This window comes from Fistularia commersonii, chromosome 21 (genome assembly GCF_037954325.1).
Source record: "Fistularia commersonii isolate RoL2024-O1a breed Wild chromosome 21, RoL_Fcom_v1.0, whole genome shotgun sequence".
NCBI lineage: Eukaryota > Metazoa > Chordata > Actinopteri > Syngnathiformes > Fistulariidae > Fistularia > Fistularia commersonii.
The window spans coordinates 3,069,879-3,083,562 of record NC_141304.1 but is presented as its reverse complement, the minus strand read 5'-3'; the positions used below and the strand labels follow the sequence as shown (position 1 = coordinate 3,083,562).

General features: G+C 44.8%; 1 protein-coding gene across 2 annotated transcripts in view; it reads right to left on the bottom strand.

The window, feature by feature from the left end:
- Window positions 1-4,923: 4,923 nt before the first annotated feature.
- scn8ab (sodium channel, voltage gated, type VIII, alpha subunit b) overlaps window positions 4,924-13,684 on the bottom strand; it is a 37,473-nt gene continuing 28,712 nt past the window's right edge. For both annotated transcript variants that reach the window (XM_086168343.1, XM_086168344.1), the window contains exons 23-28: window positions 13,041-13,325; window positions 12,909-12,962; window positions 12,693-12,830; window positions 11,391-11,495; window positions 11,034-11,304; window positions 4,924-10,898 (exon numbers count right to left, since the gene is read on the bottom strand). In XM_086168343.1, the coding sequence (XP_086024469.1) occupies window positions 9,736-10,898; window positions 11,034-11,304; window positions 11,391-11,495; window positions 12,693-12,830; window positions 12,909-12,962; window positions 13,041-13,325 (2,016 nt within the window). In that variant the 3' untranslated portion in view covers window positions 4,924-9,735. The remainder of the gene's footprint in view (window positions 10,899-11,033; window positions 11,305-11,390; window positions 11,496-12,692; window positions 12,831-12,908; window positions 12,963-13,040; window positions 13,326-13,684) is intronic.

Below are 13,684 nucleotides of genomic sequence, written 5' to 3'. Positions count from 1 at the left end.
TATGTGGGCTTGAGTTTTCTGTTGCGAGTGTGCATTAAACTGCGAAGTAAGCTAACATTAGCAAAGCGCCTGTTCTTTAATTTTGTTAAACAACATAGTTTCGGTGTGTATATGTGTTTTCCATTTGTGTTCAACATGAGCGTCATAAATATCCAAACCTTTACTTTATAATGATATTTTAAATTATATTTGGAGTTTTCTCGACGCTGAATGTGACAACATTCGGAAAGTTAGCAGTACTGGGGCGCTCACAGCGGCAGTAGGACTCACAGAAAGTTCAACATAATTTTTTTTTTTTTTTTTTTTTTCAGCTATGAAATGGAGAGCGGTATTTTAACTCGAATTATGTAACTATGTCACATATTTTTGAGGGCGTTCGTCGAGCTCCGAGATCGAGAGTTCTATCATTTTCAATTATGAGGAGGAAACACAAACTTACAGTATCCAGATAAAACCGGCAGCAGCAGGTTTCCGGCTCCCAGAGTTCGATATTGAAGTCCTGCGATTCTTCCCCCCCGGCATCTAAACCGGTTGGCTATCGATCTTGTTATCAAAATGTAAACAAGAAATACTATTTAATTAATTATAGATTTTTTTTTAACCAACAATTAGTGTCCCCAAACCCGCGAGGGAAGGCGTTATGATGTTAGCTTACAAACGTCAACGTCGTAGTTCATTAATACATTTACGGATTATAAATTCATAATTTATAACAATATATATTTGGCATATTTTTTCAACTCCCTGGGTTAGTTTCCCATAACAAGGGTTTTTATTCCCAAAATATTTTTCATCCGCGCCTCAACTTTTTCTACTTCGGCGCTACGACTTCTGGTCTTAGCCGCTTGACAGCGCCTCCACCTGGTAAATGGGTATTGCAACGCTGTTCAGCCTTATTCAACTCGACTCTGAATTAAACTGGAATGGAGGAACGTCTATTTGGACAAATAGCTCTTCTGATTTATAAATTTATGTTTAAAAGGCGCAGAGGCAAGTGTACATTAATGTGGCATTTGTGAGCTGAATGAAAGAACCCCTGAATGGTCTTGAAGTGGTGTAAAACAAAGAGGGGTGATTGTTAAAAAAATATGAAAAGGAGATACAGATACTGTTAGACACTCACGATGTCCGTATCTTTACCAAGGTGAGGGGATGAATGTTGACAGAAACCCTTTTTGCCCATCAACGTGTCTTCATCTCAGCAAAACAAGTGGACGCAGATTGGAAAAACAGCAGCAGCAGGTATCCGACAACACAATGACATCTAGTGGCCACAAGGAAATCGGCCAAATTCAAATATTCAGCCAGTTTTATGGTGATGGTCACGTGATAAATGCAAACTGTGTGGCCATTTTTGATTCTTTTTATAATAATAATTCGTTGGAAAGTTTACACACCAAATTGGGGAATGACTTGTGAATGACAGGGCGAGTGCCTGTATGTCTCTATATTTACTAAATTTCCTCCGGTATTAACAAAGTATTTCTGATTCTGATGTGGCCCTGTGATTGGTCCAGGGTGATTCAGCCTCTCGTCCAATGACAGCTGGGATAGGCCCCAGTCAGTGCAGAATAAGAGGTAGAATGAATGAATGAATATTCACATCATATTCCAAAGTTTTAAACTCCATGAATAACCCATGAACCTAATAAACCTAAAGAAACTTTAGATTCAGTTTTAGTATTTGTTTCTTTCTGGACTTGGTTTATCAGTGTGACAAAGTGCAAAAAGAAAAAATATTTAGATCGAGTCATCAAAAACACTTTCACCAGAATAGTAACTGAGAGATGGTAAGTCATAATGATTACAATATTTCAAGCACTACTATGTCTAATGAAATGTACTAATAAAACATGACATACATTGACAACGTTATATCAAAATATTAGCTCCATTACATTGTTACAACGTGGAACAAACCGAAAGCCGGTCTTCGGACATTTATCACCTGGAAGCCTTATTTAGTTCCGCAATTCATATATATATATATATATATATATATATATATATATATATGAATTGAATATTCATATATGAACATGTGTGTATATATATATATATATATATATATATGTGTGTGTGTATGTGTGTGTATATATATATATATATAATTAATGTGAACAATATAAATGAATAAAAATCAGATAATAATGAAAGGATTAAAATGTAAATAAGACTACAATAACAAATAAATAAATATAAGAATAAAAAGCTAAATAAAATTCTCAAGACAAATCAGTATATAATAAAAAAAACAAAAATTAAGATAAAAATCAGAATATAAATAAAGTAAAATTATATGTATATATATATATGTGATGGAAAAATAATTTAGGAAATAAAAAATACACAAATAAGACAATACATTAATCAATACAAAAGATTAAAGTTTTGGAGATATATAAATAAATAAATATAAAATAATAAAATGGAAAATCTGAAAATGCTTGAAAATATGTATTTAATTATATAAAAATCGTCAATCAAGAAAACAAATCAAATGAAATAAAATAGGTAAATGAATACCATGAAAAATTAAAAAAAACAAAGTAAGTAAATAGGCAAAAACTAAATAACAAAACAAAATCAAGAAGGTCAATATATTTATTGAAAAATAATTAACTGAATTAAACCAAAAAATCCCCAAATAAACCGAATTAGAACATAAGTTAAAGAATAGATACCATTAAAATCAGGAAAGTAAATGAAAAAAATGAAATAAAGATAATAAACAAAATACGAAATACATAACATATCATTTACAAAGAACAGGTGCATTATTAACGTTTATTAAAAAGCATAGAATAGTATAGTGAATATGTTTAACTTTCCACAACATGGTATAAATTTCCCCAAATATGACAGTATCTGTATGATATCTCAACAGCGCCTTGTTGCTGTCCACTTCGGCCTTGTCATTTCCGGTCCGTGTTGCACCAAAGCGCCCATTCTGGTGAAAGGTGCAATCGCAGCGCTGCTGAGTCCTGTTTACAGCCCAGGGGGATTTAATATGAGAACTGACAGAGAAGGTCGAGATCATGGAGGGTCACCTCTGCTTTAATCAGCAAATAAAGAACCAACAAATAAAAGTCTTTTTTTTTTTATACATATTTCCCTAAACCTCTTCTCTGGTCTTCCTCTAGACCTCCTGCGTGATCCATTCACGTACATGTATTCTGTCTTGCTGCAGGTAACCTCACCCTCTCCTCTCCAGGACATCTCTATAGTTGCTCCTTCATCTGCTCTCTGCTCTCACCGTCACAATGTCATCTGTTCATTGCATAATTCTTGAGGCATCATCACAAACCCATTGAGAAGACGCAACTATCGTCCAGACGCCGCTAGAGGGCACTAGATACTTACAAGTGAGGTACTCAGGGAGCTTCTCCTGAATCAGAGGGTCAGAAGTACAGAAATGAAGAGAAACTGAGGGAGCAGAGAAGAACCTCAGTCTCAAGGAAACAAACATGGCTGCCTTATTTTTATTTATTTGAAAGTTTCCGGTGAAGGAAAGCTGCTCACCTTGTACTGTGTTTGTAATAAGCTCTGCCCCCTTCATCAGGCGCCAGAACCATAGATTACATTTGATTTAAAAGAAACAAAAACAACCATGATCTCGTCTGGATACCTGAGCTGGGCGACACTGTGAAGTCGATATGTTACAGATACTTCAGAGGCATCCAATAGCGCCCACACACACACACACACACACACACACACACACACACACACACAGAGCTCCCTCCCTGACTGTTCACAGCGATGTCCTACTTACTCCACATGGCAGCTCTGCAGAGGGCGTGCAGAGGATAGACCATAACAGAATGAGCAAAATGTCGTCTTTACCACGTTAATGGATGCTAAAATTTGAAGCAATCGTCGCCATGACGGTGCGATGCAGGAGCTGAGAGATACTTTGTTTTTTTTCTTCCTTTTTTTTTTTTTTTTTTTTTTAAATTGCACGCGTTTCATCTCATTTCCTTCTCCTCTTCCTTCCATGGGAGTGGGTGGAGGGGGGTACAGTGCACGGTACAGTCTGAGCCTGTTGGGAACATGCTGCTGACTCAGCCTGGGCCACTGCATTCATCTATCTGCACTGCAGTGCTGTCTCTGCTTAGCCCCCCCCGCCACCACCATCACTCCTCCTTGTTGAGTGCACCACCTTAAACACACACGCACACACACAAAATCGTGTTTGGAGGACATTATGTTAATTTGAAATAGTTTCCCAGACATTCATCCTATGACCATAACCTCACCTTGACCTAAAAAAAAAAAAGAAGATAGAAGAATGCCTCGACACACGAACGGCTACGTCTTTGTCGTACATATATTCATATCATGCCCCCCAACCCCTCCCCGCCACCGCCCGTTTTTCGATTTAACCCAAAAGTAAGTCAGTTGATGTGATTTGTTTCTAACGGACGGCTGGTTTGGTTTGAAAATTCCCAGATTTGCCTCCCCTCCTCCCCCGTCCTCCGTCCTCCACCAGCGCACACCTGGCTGTAGGTCACAGCTTCGGGACGGATGTCGTTTTTTTTTTTTTTTTTTTTTTCACGGTTTCCTCAACCCTGTGAAGCCCAGACAGCAGAGTGAGGGGAACCGGCTGAGAGGAAACTGGGGAACCAAAATGGCGTTGTGTCACCTTCTGATTCCAATTGTCATTCATTCGTTAGCTAAAACGCCTATACCGCGCTCATATGGAGACATCCCTGTTTACATATCTGGAGAAAGCAGGGTCATCTGCATGTTTGTGAACGCATTCTCTGTCATTCATAGACAAACAAGTATTCATGCTTGCATTTACACCTCATATACACCACCCGTTTTTTGATACCTTCAATCAGAAAGCGACTCCGCATGCAAACTAATGGCGTGTCGGCGGTTGTCGGCCCAGAGCCCAAGAAGGACAGCAGTCGGAGGTTTAACTGGAAGGCTGCTTTATTGTTTGGAAATAGATTCGTGCTCAAATGAAGACATTCTTTCCCCGATTTCGATCCGATTCCGATCCGATCCGCCGTCCAGTCGTCTCATGTGGTTGTGCAACACACGTCCTCTCTCTGACTTGGGTTAGTGGCAAGAGATAATGTCAGTCAAAAGTTTTATCTTTTATTTTTTTCCATTCAGTCAGCCTGTTTTCAGCAAAAGGAAAAACAAAGAAAGAGAAATGTATCTTGGTCATGCTACAAAAAAAATAAATAAAAATGGCCTCTTATGCCAACAGGTAAACCAACATCAGGAGGGTGTGAAACAGAGAGCAAGCTGATCTCCTTCAAGCCCGAGAGCTCGGTTTGGAGAACACACACACACACACGCACACACACGCACACACACACACACACACTCACACACACACATGCACACACACACACACACAGCACTTGTACCACGTGACTCCACAGGACGCTCGTCTGGATGGCCGGGTTTCGGCGGTGAGTTTTTTTTTTTCGGGGGGGTTTACGTGTTAAAGTGGACTCGGTACTCTGTCTCTGTTGCGCTCGACTGTGATTGGCTCCCACCGGGTTTCTCAGAATCCTCATCATCACCAACTTCACCCACGGACTACGTAAGGAAGCTAAAAAATAATGGAAAAAAAAAAAAAAAGGCACGTGCCATTGAGGGAGTGGTGGTGGTGGCGCTGGGGTGGGGTGGGGGGGAGTCGCACCATAAAACGAACACACACGGCCAAGCGTGACCCCTGACCCGACCCTCTCCTCCCACACACACACACACACACACAAACACACACAAACACACACACCCCCGGGTCACAGTGTTTCTCGGGGCGGCGGCCGAAGAAAAACGAAGGAGCGACTCCAAACTGCAGCAGCGGGGAATCGCAGAGGAGGTCCGAGTAGAAGAGTGTCACACGGGGCTCACCAACAAAAGAACCGTGTGTGTGTGCATGTGTGTGTTCGATATAAGGAACTGACGGTGGGGAGACTGGGGCATCTTCACGCGTGTACAAAAGGAGGGTATGCTGGTAGTGCAATCTTCTCACCAAAGGCAGGCTTCACCATTCTCTGCAAGCAGCTAGGTCAACACCATGCATCGGGAACGCCCCTGGGCAAGGGCTGGGTTTTTTTTTTTTTTAATTTTTTTTTTGGTTAAGTTTTTCTGAATGTACCGCACGGAGAAGAGGAGAAAAGAAAAGAAAGAAAAAGAAGAGGCAGCAGGATGAGTTACACTCAGTGGTTGTGGTTTCATTGCACTGCAAGTTGTGGACAGACATTGTTCTAATGTATATATACTATATATATATATCTATGTGGAGGAATATATATATAATATATATGTAATATAGCTCTGTATACCTATTTGTACATTTTAAATACAATTTCTGCTTCTTAATACATGTTCTCCGTCTACTCCCCTCTTTTTTTTTTGTGAAAAGTGACTCAAAAATCCGTCACAATATAACAAGTGTGACGAGGGGGCGTCAGCTGGAAGCCATTCTATTTTTAATGGTTATTAGTATTTAGTGTTAGATAGCTGTAGTTTTTTTTTTTATTATTTTAAGGTAATTCTTTATTTACAAAAAAAAACTACACATGCCGTTACGATAAAATAATATATTACATTATCTATAGGTTCTTAAAAAGTCCATTCTTAGTGGGTGTTTTTCATTTTGAGCCTAAAACTTCTTTTCTCCAATGGATGATTGCTCTCTCTCTCTCTCTCTAATACACGTCTTTCTATTCACTTGAGCTCAGAGGAAACAGGACGGCAGTAGCTTTTTCTGACTCAAGCTTACACGAGCCACTCACCAAACAGAGATAGGTTTTTGAGTCATTTGAATCACTGAGTCAGTCACCTGTTTTCTGAGTAAGGTGACAACTGTGAGCTACATAGTGATTCGTTTGTCGAGTGACCGAGTGAGTCGTTCATTTAGTGGACAGGGAGGACTACCGTGAACTACATAGTGATTCGATCGAGTAACATCGAGTAACTGAGTGAGTCGTTCGGTTTGTGAGTGGGAATGGCTACTTTGAGCTACTGAGTGATTCGTTCGTTGAGTGACCTTAGTGAGTTGTTTGTTTTGTGATTGGGATGGGATACTCTGAGCTACTGAGTGATTTGTTCGTTGAATGACTGAGTGAGTCTTTTGTTTTGTGAGCGGGGAGGGCTACTTAGCAATTTGTGATTCTACGTCCACAGCTCATAGCAAAGGGAAAGGGGACGGGACATGAATTGGAGCAAGAAACCAGAGCTGTTGCTCCTCCCACAGGGCTAATTCTGTGATTAAATTGATATATGTATACAAATGCAGTTAGAATAGCAGTCATACAATAGCGACATATTGTCTAGTCTCTTTTTTTAGCGGTTAGCTAGGTAGCTAGCAGCAGCGGGGACAAGTTAGGGAACAAATTCAAGGAGATGAGGAACCGCAGGTCAGTAAAATTACTCTCGAGTTTTGAACGACTCATTCATGACTCGCACATCGCTAGTGCACAGTGCAAAAAAGCTCTGGTGCGGCGGTGCTCATGGGGCCGCTGTTCTGACGGCCATTTGGTATCTAGTTATGCGGAATTGTGAAGTAAAGAGAAATGTGAGGCTCACGTGAAGCCCTGGAATCTGGGGTCCGTCCGAATGGTGTGATGGCATGGCAAAAAAAGGTGCTCGGGTTGTCGATCCGAGACCGGGAACGCAATCCTCTATTGTATAAACACTGCCGCTACAAGCAAGCAAAAGGTAGCTGTTTTCTCTGAGATGCTTCTAGCCCTATAAGCGTAATATAAGCAGGAAGCGCGTAAACCGGCGCCCCGACCGGGCAGCTGTCAAAATAAGGCGGCCGGCTGATATCATCTTCCATCGTGGCGCAATTGGAACGCAAAAAAAAAAAAAAAGTCAAAGGTGATTTCATAAATACTCCCGACACATTCACTTGCATTTCGCCGCAGAGCTCGACACTGTACATCTACAATAATAATAATAATAATAATAATAATAATCTCCTGAGAAAAAGGGATGGATTTTCTTCAAGCATTGCATACATTTCTTGGGCTCCTTTGTCACGAGGTGACAGCGACAACAAAACAAATGCAGACAGAATGGGCGAGGCGTAAATACATCGCATACCCGATCCCGCTCCACGGACGAAGGGCAACAAGGGGATAGCAAGGCAGATCTCTTTGGCTTCTCCACACACACACACACACACACACACACACACACACAAACCCGAGAACTTCCGTCTCCCGACCACGACGTGGGGGGGCACGGTGTCGCCAGCGGCCCCCCCTCCGACCCGATCGCCGTCTCTCTCGACATCATTTTTTAGAAAGACTGTGCAAAATAAAGAGGCTCCACCATTCAGAACCGCAAGGTTTCCCATAAACGAGTGCAACAAGATGATAAAAGAAGAAAAAAAAAAAAAAAAAAAATCTTCTCAGCCCTTGCGGAAAGGCCCTGGCTGTCCTCGGGGGGACGGGGTGGGGTGGGGGAGCAGCAGAAATTAGCCGGGGGGGGGAGCCGTCTCCGACCCAAACCGATCCGAGGCGTGTATATAACACACGACATGTGTAATACCACCCGCCGTCCAGCAGGGCGGCACACCGCACGCCGTCCAACACGTCTGCAGGAAGCGACGGTCGAAAGGAAACCGTTTGAAATGGGTTGAATGGCGAGATAAAAGATTCTTGTTATTATTATTTTTTTACCCTATAAGGTGATTGACCCAACCCCCCATTCAACCCCCCACCCCTTTTTTTTTTATGTCCACAAAGGCTCAGACTCCATCAGACGCCTCGACCTCGCCGCCGCCGCCACCGGCGCGGCCTGGATATTAGTGACTATGATAACTCATGCAAGGTTTCTGATCAAAAAACATGCCATCATGCAAGTCATCTCTATGCATCGAACAAGCACAGTTATTTTATGTATCGTTGGAAAACACCTTCGGAGTAAAACGTCAGCCCTTGGCCCGTGTCGAACCCCTGTAACAGACAGGCCGGTGGCGTGGAAGCCTGTGTAAAAAATAAATACATAAATAAAACAAAAGCATTTAAGACGCGAGTATAACAAAGTTAAAATGAGTAGAAGAAGAGTAAAGTGGCGCGGGGCAACGTGTCAAGTATTGTTCCCCCCTTTTTTTTTTTTTTTTTTTTTTGTTTTTAAACATTTGCATTTTGTTGCTGCTCAACAAACTAGCTTTGATAAAACAACCCCCCCCACCACCCGCCCCCTCCCAAATAAATAAGTAAATAAAGTATTCCCACTGCTCTCAGCTGTGTCTTTCACTCGTCAGTCATCCCTTTCAGCTCCCCGGCGGCGTTTGGGAGAGCGCCGTCCTTTTGGCGTGAGGAGCGGCAGTCGTCCCCCCCCCCCCCCCCCCCCCCCCCCCCCATCCACGCTCCGTCGGTGGAATCCATCGCTCGCATCCAGGCGCTTGAGTGTTTTCTTTTTTTTTCTCGTTGTCGTCGATTTCGTTCTACGCGTGCGGAGTTCTCGGCGCGAGCGCAAACGACCCGTCCACTCCGGCGGCCTACATAATCACACGGTATGCTGATTACGTTTGGTTTGACAGAAGTTCAAGAGTCTTGAAGCTGTGACGGACAAAGCTGCTCTCCTCTGCGTCGATACAAGAATGTAAACAAAATTACTGAATGTTACTGGTCTGACTTGCAAATGAAATAATCTGTACATCTGTGTGGGTGAGCTTCCTCTGGCTTTGCTTGAAGTTACATTGGTATGATTTTCTTTTAGTGTTACGACCGTGACTGTCGCTCCGGCGCCCTAACATTTAGATTCCCTGATGTCTTTTTTGTTTCTTCCCTTGTCGTTCCTTCCGCCCTTGCCCTCATTGTTGTCTTCCTGCTTCTCCTTGTCAGGTTTGGTCACACTGTCATAGGAGGGCAAGGAGGCGGTGGAGGGGGTGCCCTCCTTCTCTTGTTCCTGATTGTTCCCGCCGTTCTCCACCTTGTTGTTGGCTGGCTTGCGCTTGCAAACGAAGCCTCGCCTTGCCAGGTAAGAGCGGTAGGCCCGCTGGATGATTCTGGCCGACACGTCCTCCTGCTTGCGCCTCAGGGTGGTGGTGATCGGCTCGTAGGAGACCTTGGAAGGATTGGCCGCCACGAATCGCTCCTCCATTTGCTGCCTCAGCATGTCCAGCTCACCGCTGTCGCCCAGCACGCGCTTGGTGAAGGCAAACAGGATGTCCAGGCAGTGGATGCGGTCCCCGCTCACCATGGGCATGTCCATGGCGATCAGTTCGATGGTGTTGGGCTTAGGGACGCGGAGCGGGTGTTCCAGAGCGTCCGCAAAGTCGGAAAGCTTGGCGTAGGTGATGAACTGGGAGGCGTCCGGGTCGAACTTCTCCCAGATCTCGTAAAACGTCTCGAAGTCGTCCTCGCTGAGCGGGTCGGCGCTCTCCTCTGTGGCCACACTGAAGTTCTCCAGGATGATGGCGATGTACATGTTGACCACGATGAGGAAGGAAATGATGATGTACATGACGAAGAAGAAGATGCCCACCGAAGGGTTGCCGCAGTTCCCGGTGTTGGGGGTGCCGGCGTTCTCCCACGTGGGGTCGCAGTCCGGGGGGTAGTTGAGGATGGGCAGCAGCAGGCCGTCCCAGCCCGCTGACGTGGTGATCATAAACAAGATGATCATGCTGTTCCCGAAGGTCTCGAAGTTGTACAGGTCATCTATGCCGGCGCCGTGTTTCACGTAGCCGAAGTTGGACATGCCGAAGATGGAGAAAATGAACATGACCAGGAAGAGAAGCAGGCCGATGTTAAAGAGGGCAGGAAGGGACATCATGAGGGCAAACAGCAGAGTCCTGATCCCTTTGGCCCCCTTGATGAGACGGAGGATCCTGCCGATACGAGCCAGGCGGATCACCCTGAACAGCGTCGGCGACACGAAGTACTTCTCGATCAGGTCGGCCAGAAACATACCTACGGGAAGACGGGAAGCAAAGACACGTCACGTCTGATCACGACCGTCGGACTTTCGGACGCTGCTACGAAAAGATGACCGACCCGTCGACCCTTCTTCGAGCTAGAAACAAAAGAACCGCGTAGAATACTTGCCCACGATGGAGAGGATCACGACGACTACGTCAAAGATGTTCCAGCCGTTGGTGAAGTAGTAGTGACGCAGCGCAAAGAGCTTCAGCAAGAACTCGCCCGTGAAGATGACGATGAAGATGAAGTTGACCCAGTAGAGCACGTTCTCCGTCTCGCGCGACTGGTCGTCTGTCTCCACCATCATGGTGACCATGTTGAGGCAGATGAGGATCATGATGGAGATGTCAAATACCTGCTGCGTGACGAAGTCAAAGACCATGCCCTGGATGTTGTTCTGTGGATGGAGCAGAAAGAGTGGATCGGCTCAAGAACCGCCTGCTTGCCGGTGAAGTCCGGGCGGGCAGAACCTGTGGGTCCCACCTGTGGCCGGGGGATGGGCTTCTGAGGTTTCTTTGAGCCCAGTTTCTTCATGGCGTTGTAGTACTTCTTTTGTTCTTCGGTCATGAAGATGTCCTGACCTCCAAAGTAAAGGGACAACCAACAAGTCTGGTAAAAATCAAGTGCCTTTCCCAGTGTACATGCCTCTGACATTGCAAGATTAATGCATTTATCAGATATACTGCCCATCCCGCAGCTGGAGGCGGGACGTGACCTTGACTGATACCTGTCAATCATAGGGTCATATGCAGAGATATTCGGCCTTTCAGTAACCTACTGGTTGTTTTCGGTCTGCAAGCTCTTCTTGTGCCTACATTCTCCCCCAACTCTCCAGAAACACCCAGTTGGGGAACTGAAGCCTCTGAATTGTCTCTCGATGAGAACTAGTCATTTCTTGTGGTCCTGCACATCGAAACTCTGCCTCTTCCATATCATCGGCTGGGATTGGCTATAGAAACAATACCTGAATGACCCAATGAATAAATATGCTACTATTTTGAGTCACATTTTAATATTCAAAAACACGGCAGTGCTCGTAGGAACCTTCTGCAGCTCCAACAACCTTTTCAGGCTCTGAATCTTTTCTTGGCGGATTGCAGAAGAACCAGGGACCTCAGTTACTAGAACCATCTCTGCTCCCACGCCGAGGCAGGGTCTTCTTGTGGTCCACTGGTGCTTGGTTGAACTCATGAGACACGGCCATTGCCAGATACTTCTTGCGGACTGCAAAGGGCCATTTTTAAAAACCATGGTCAGTTGCTTTCTTGAGACAATGGAGTGAGGAAGACCTGCTATACCTCAGCCGGGTTCCCAAGGCTTGTAGAGGTAGGAGGTAGCTAACAGCTAAGTAGCACAGGGAGAAGATAAAAATACTCCAACCGTCTGATAATCCATGGTTATTGTTCCATGAATGCTCTGGCAGCTTCCAACTCCATGTTGGCCACGTCAGCTTCCACTTCTTCTTCTTCTTCTTCTTCTTTGGTGGTTTTGATTTTGAGTGTGGAGCTTGAGACGCACATCGCACGATGCTTGTGTCACATTGGTTCACTGCCTGCTGGAATGGACAACTAGAAGGTTCCCCTGAAGGAGACTACTTCCTGGACCCAAATATGAGCAGGACACTTCTTCGAGCTAAGTTGTTAAGACTTTGTCCAAAAGCGTGTCACATCTTCAGCTTAACACCAGGAAGAACCTACCATCGGGTTATAAAACTAACAAAATATCCATGTGAGAAGAAAAGCGACACCGGGTTCTGGACCCGAGACTCCGGACAGTAATACTTATCTTTTTCTTCTGCTGATTGAAGTTGTCGATGATGACACCGATGAAGAGGTTGAGGGTGAAGAATGATCCGAAGATGATGAAGATGACAAAGTAGATGTACATGTATAAGTTGTCCTCGTAGATCGGCTGGTCCTCCACCTGCAAGGGAGGAGGACGGAGTGAGGGGCCGACACATCTGGAGGCCGAAGCCGGGGTTCGGTTCCGCTATGAGCCTACCTTTCTCGAATCAATGGCCGCGTACATAATGTCCATCCAGCCTTTGAAGGTGGCCTGCAGGCGAGGAGACACATGGCGTAAGAGCGCAGGTCCAACGTTTCGGACAACCTGCGACGTCGAAGGATTTCTCACCACTTGCAGGAGCGCCAGGTATCCTGCACCCACGTTGTCGAAGTTGATCTTGACGTTTTTCCACCGCACCTCGGAGTAGTTCAGGTTAATGAATGAGAAACACTCCGACTTGTTGTTGACCTCATCGGGAAAGAAGTTCATCTCGCTCGTCTCGTTGTAGCAGTAGCCGTACTTCCCGGCGAAAAGGTTGACGCCCATGATGCTGAAGATGAGCCAGAAGATCAGACACACCAGCAACACGTTCATGATGGAAGGGATGGCGCCCACCAGAGCGTTGACCACGACCTGAGGGGGTGTAGCCAGGGGGACAGAGCGGTCACACAGGAGTCCACCAAGCATCGAAATTCAACTGACAAAGTCGCCGACGAATGGAAATGCACATTCTCCGCCCCGAAGAACTGTGACTTAAAGGGACTTCTGGTGTTCCATAGGTTGGACATTTCAGATTTTTTAATTTCTATACAGCGTAAATGTTTCTGCAATGGGGATGATGTCTACTTATACAAAATTAAAACATCAAAAAAAAAAATAGCTTTTGAAATCCAGGTTGTGTTAAAACTGTCAGTGAGATGGCTAAGGGGGAATATGACGGCCAAACATGGGAGTTTCTGAACGCTAATTATGGAGTTTCAAGGGACTGCATT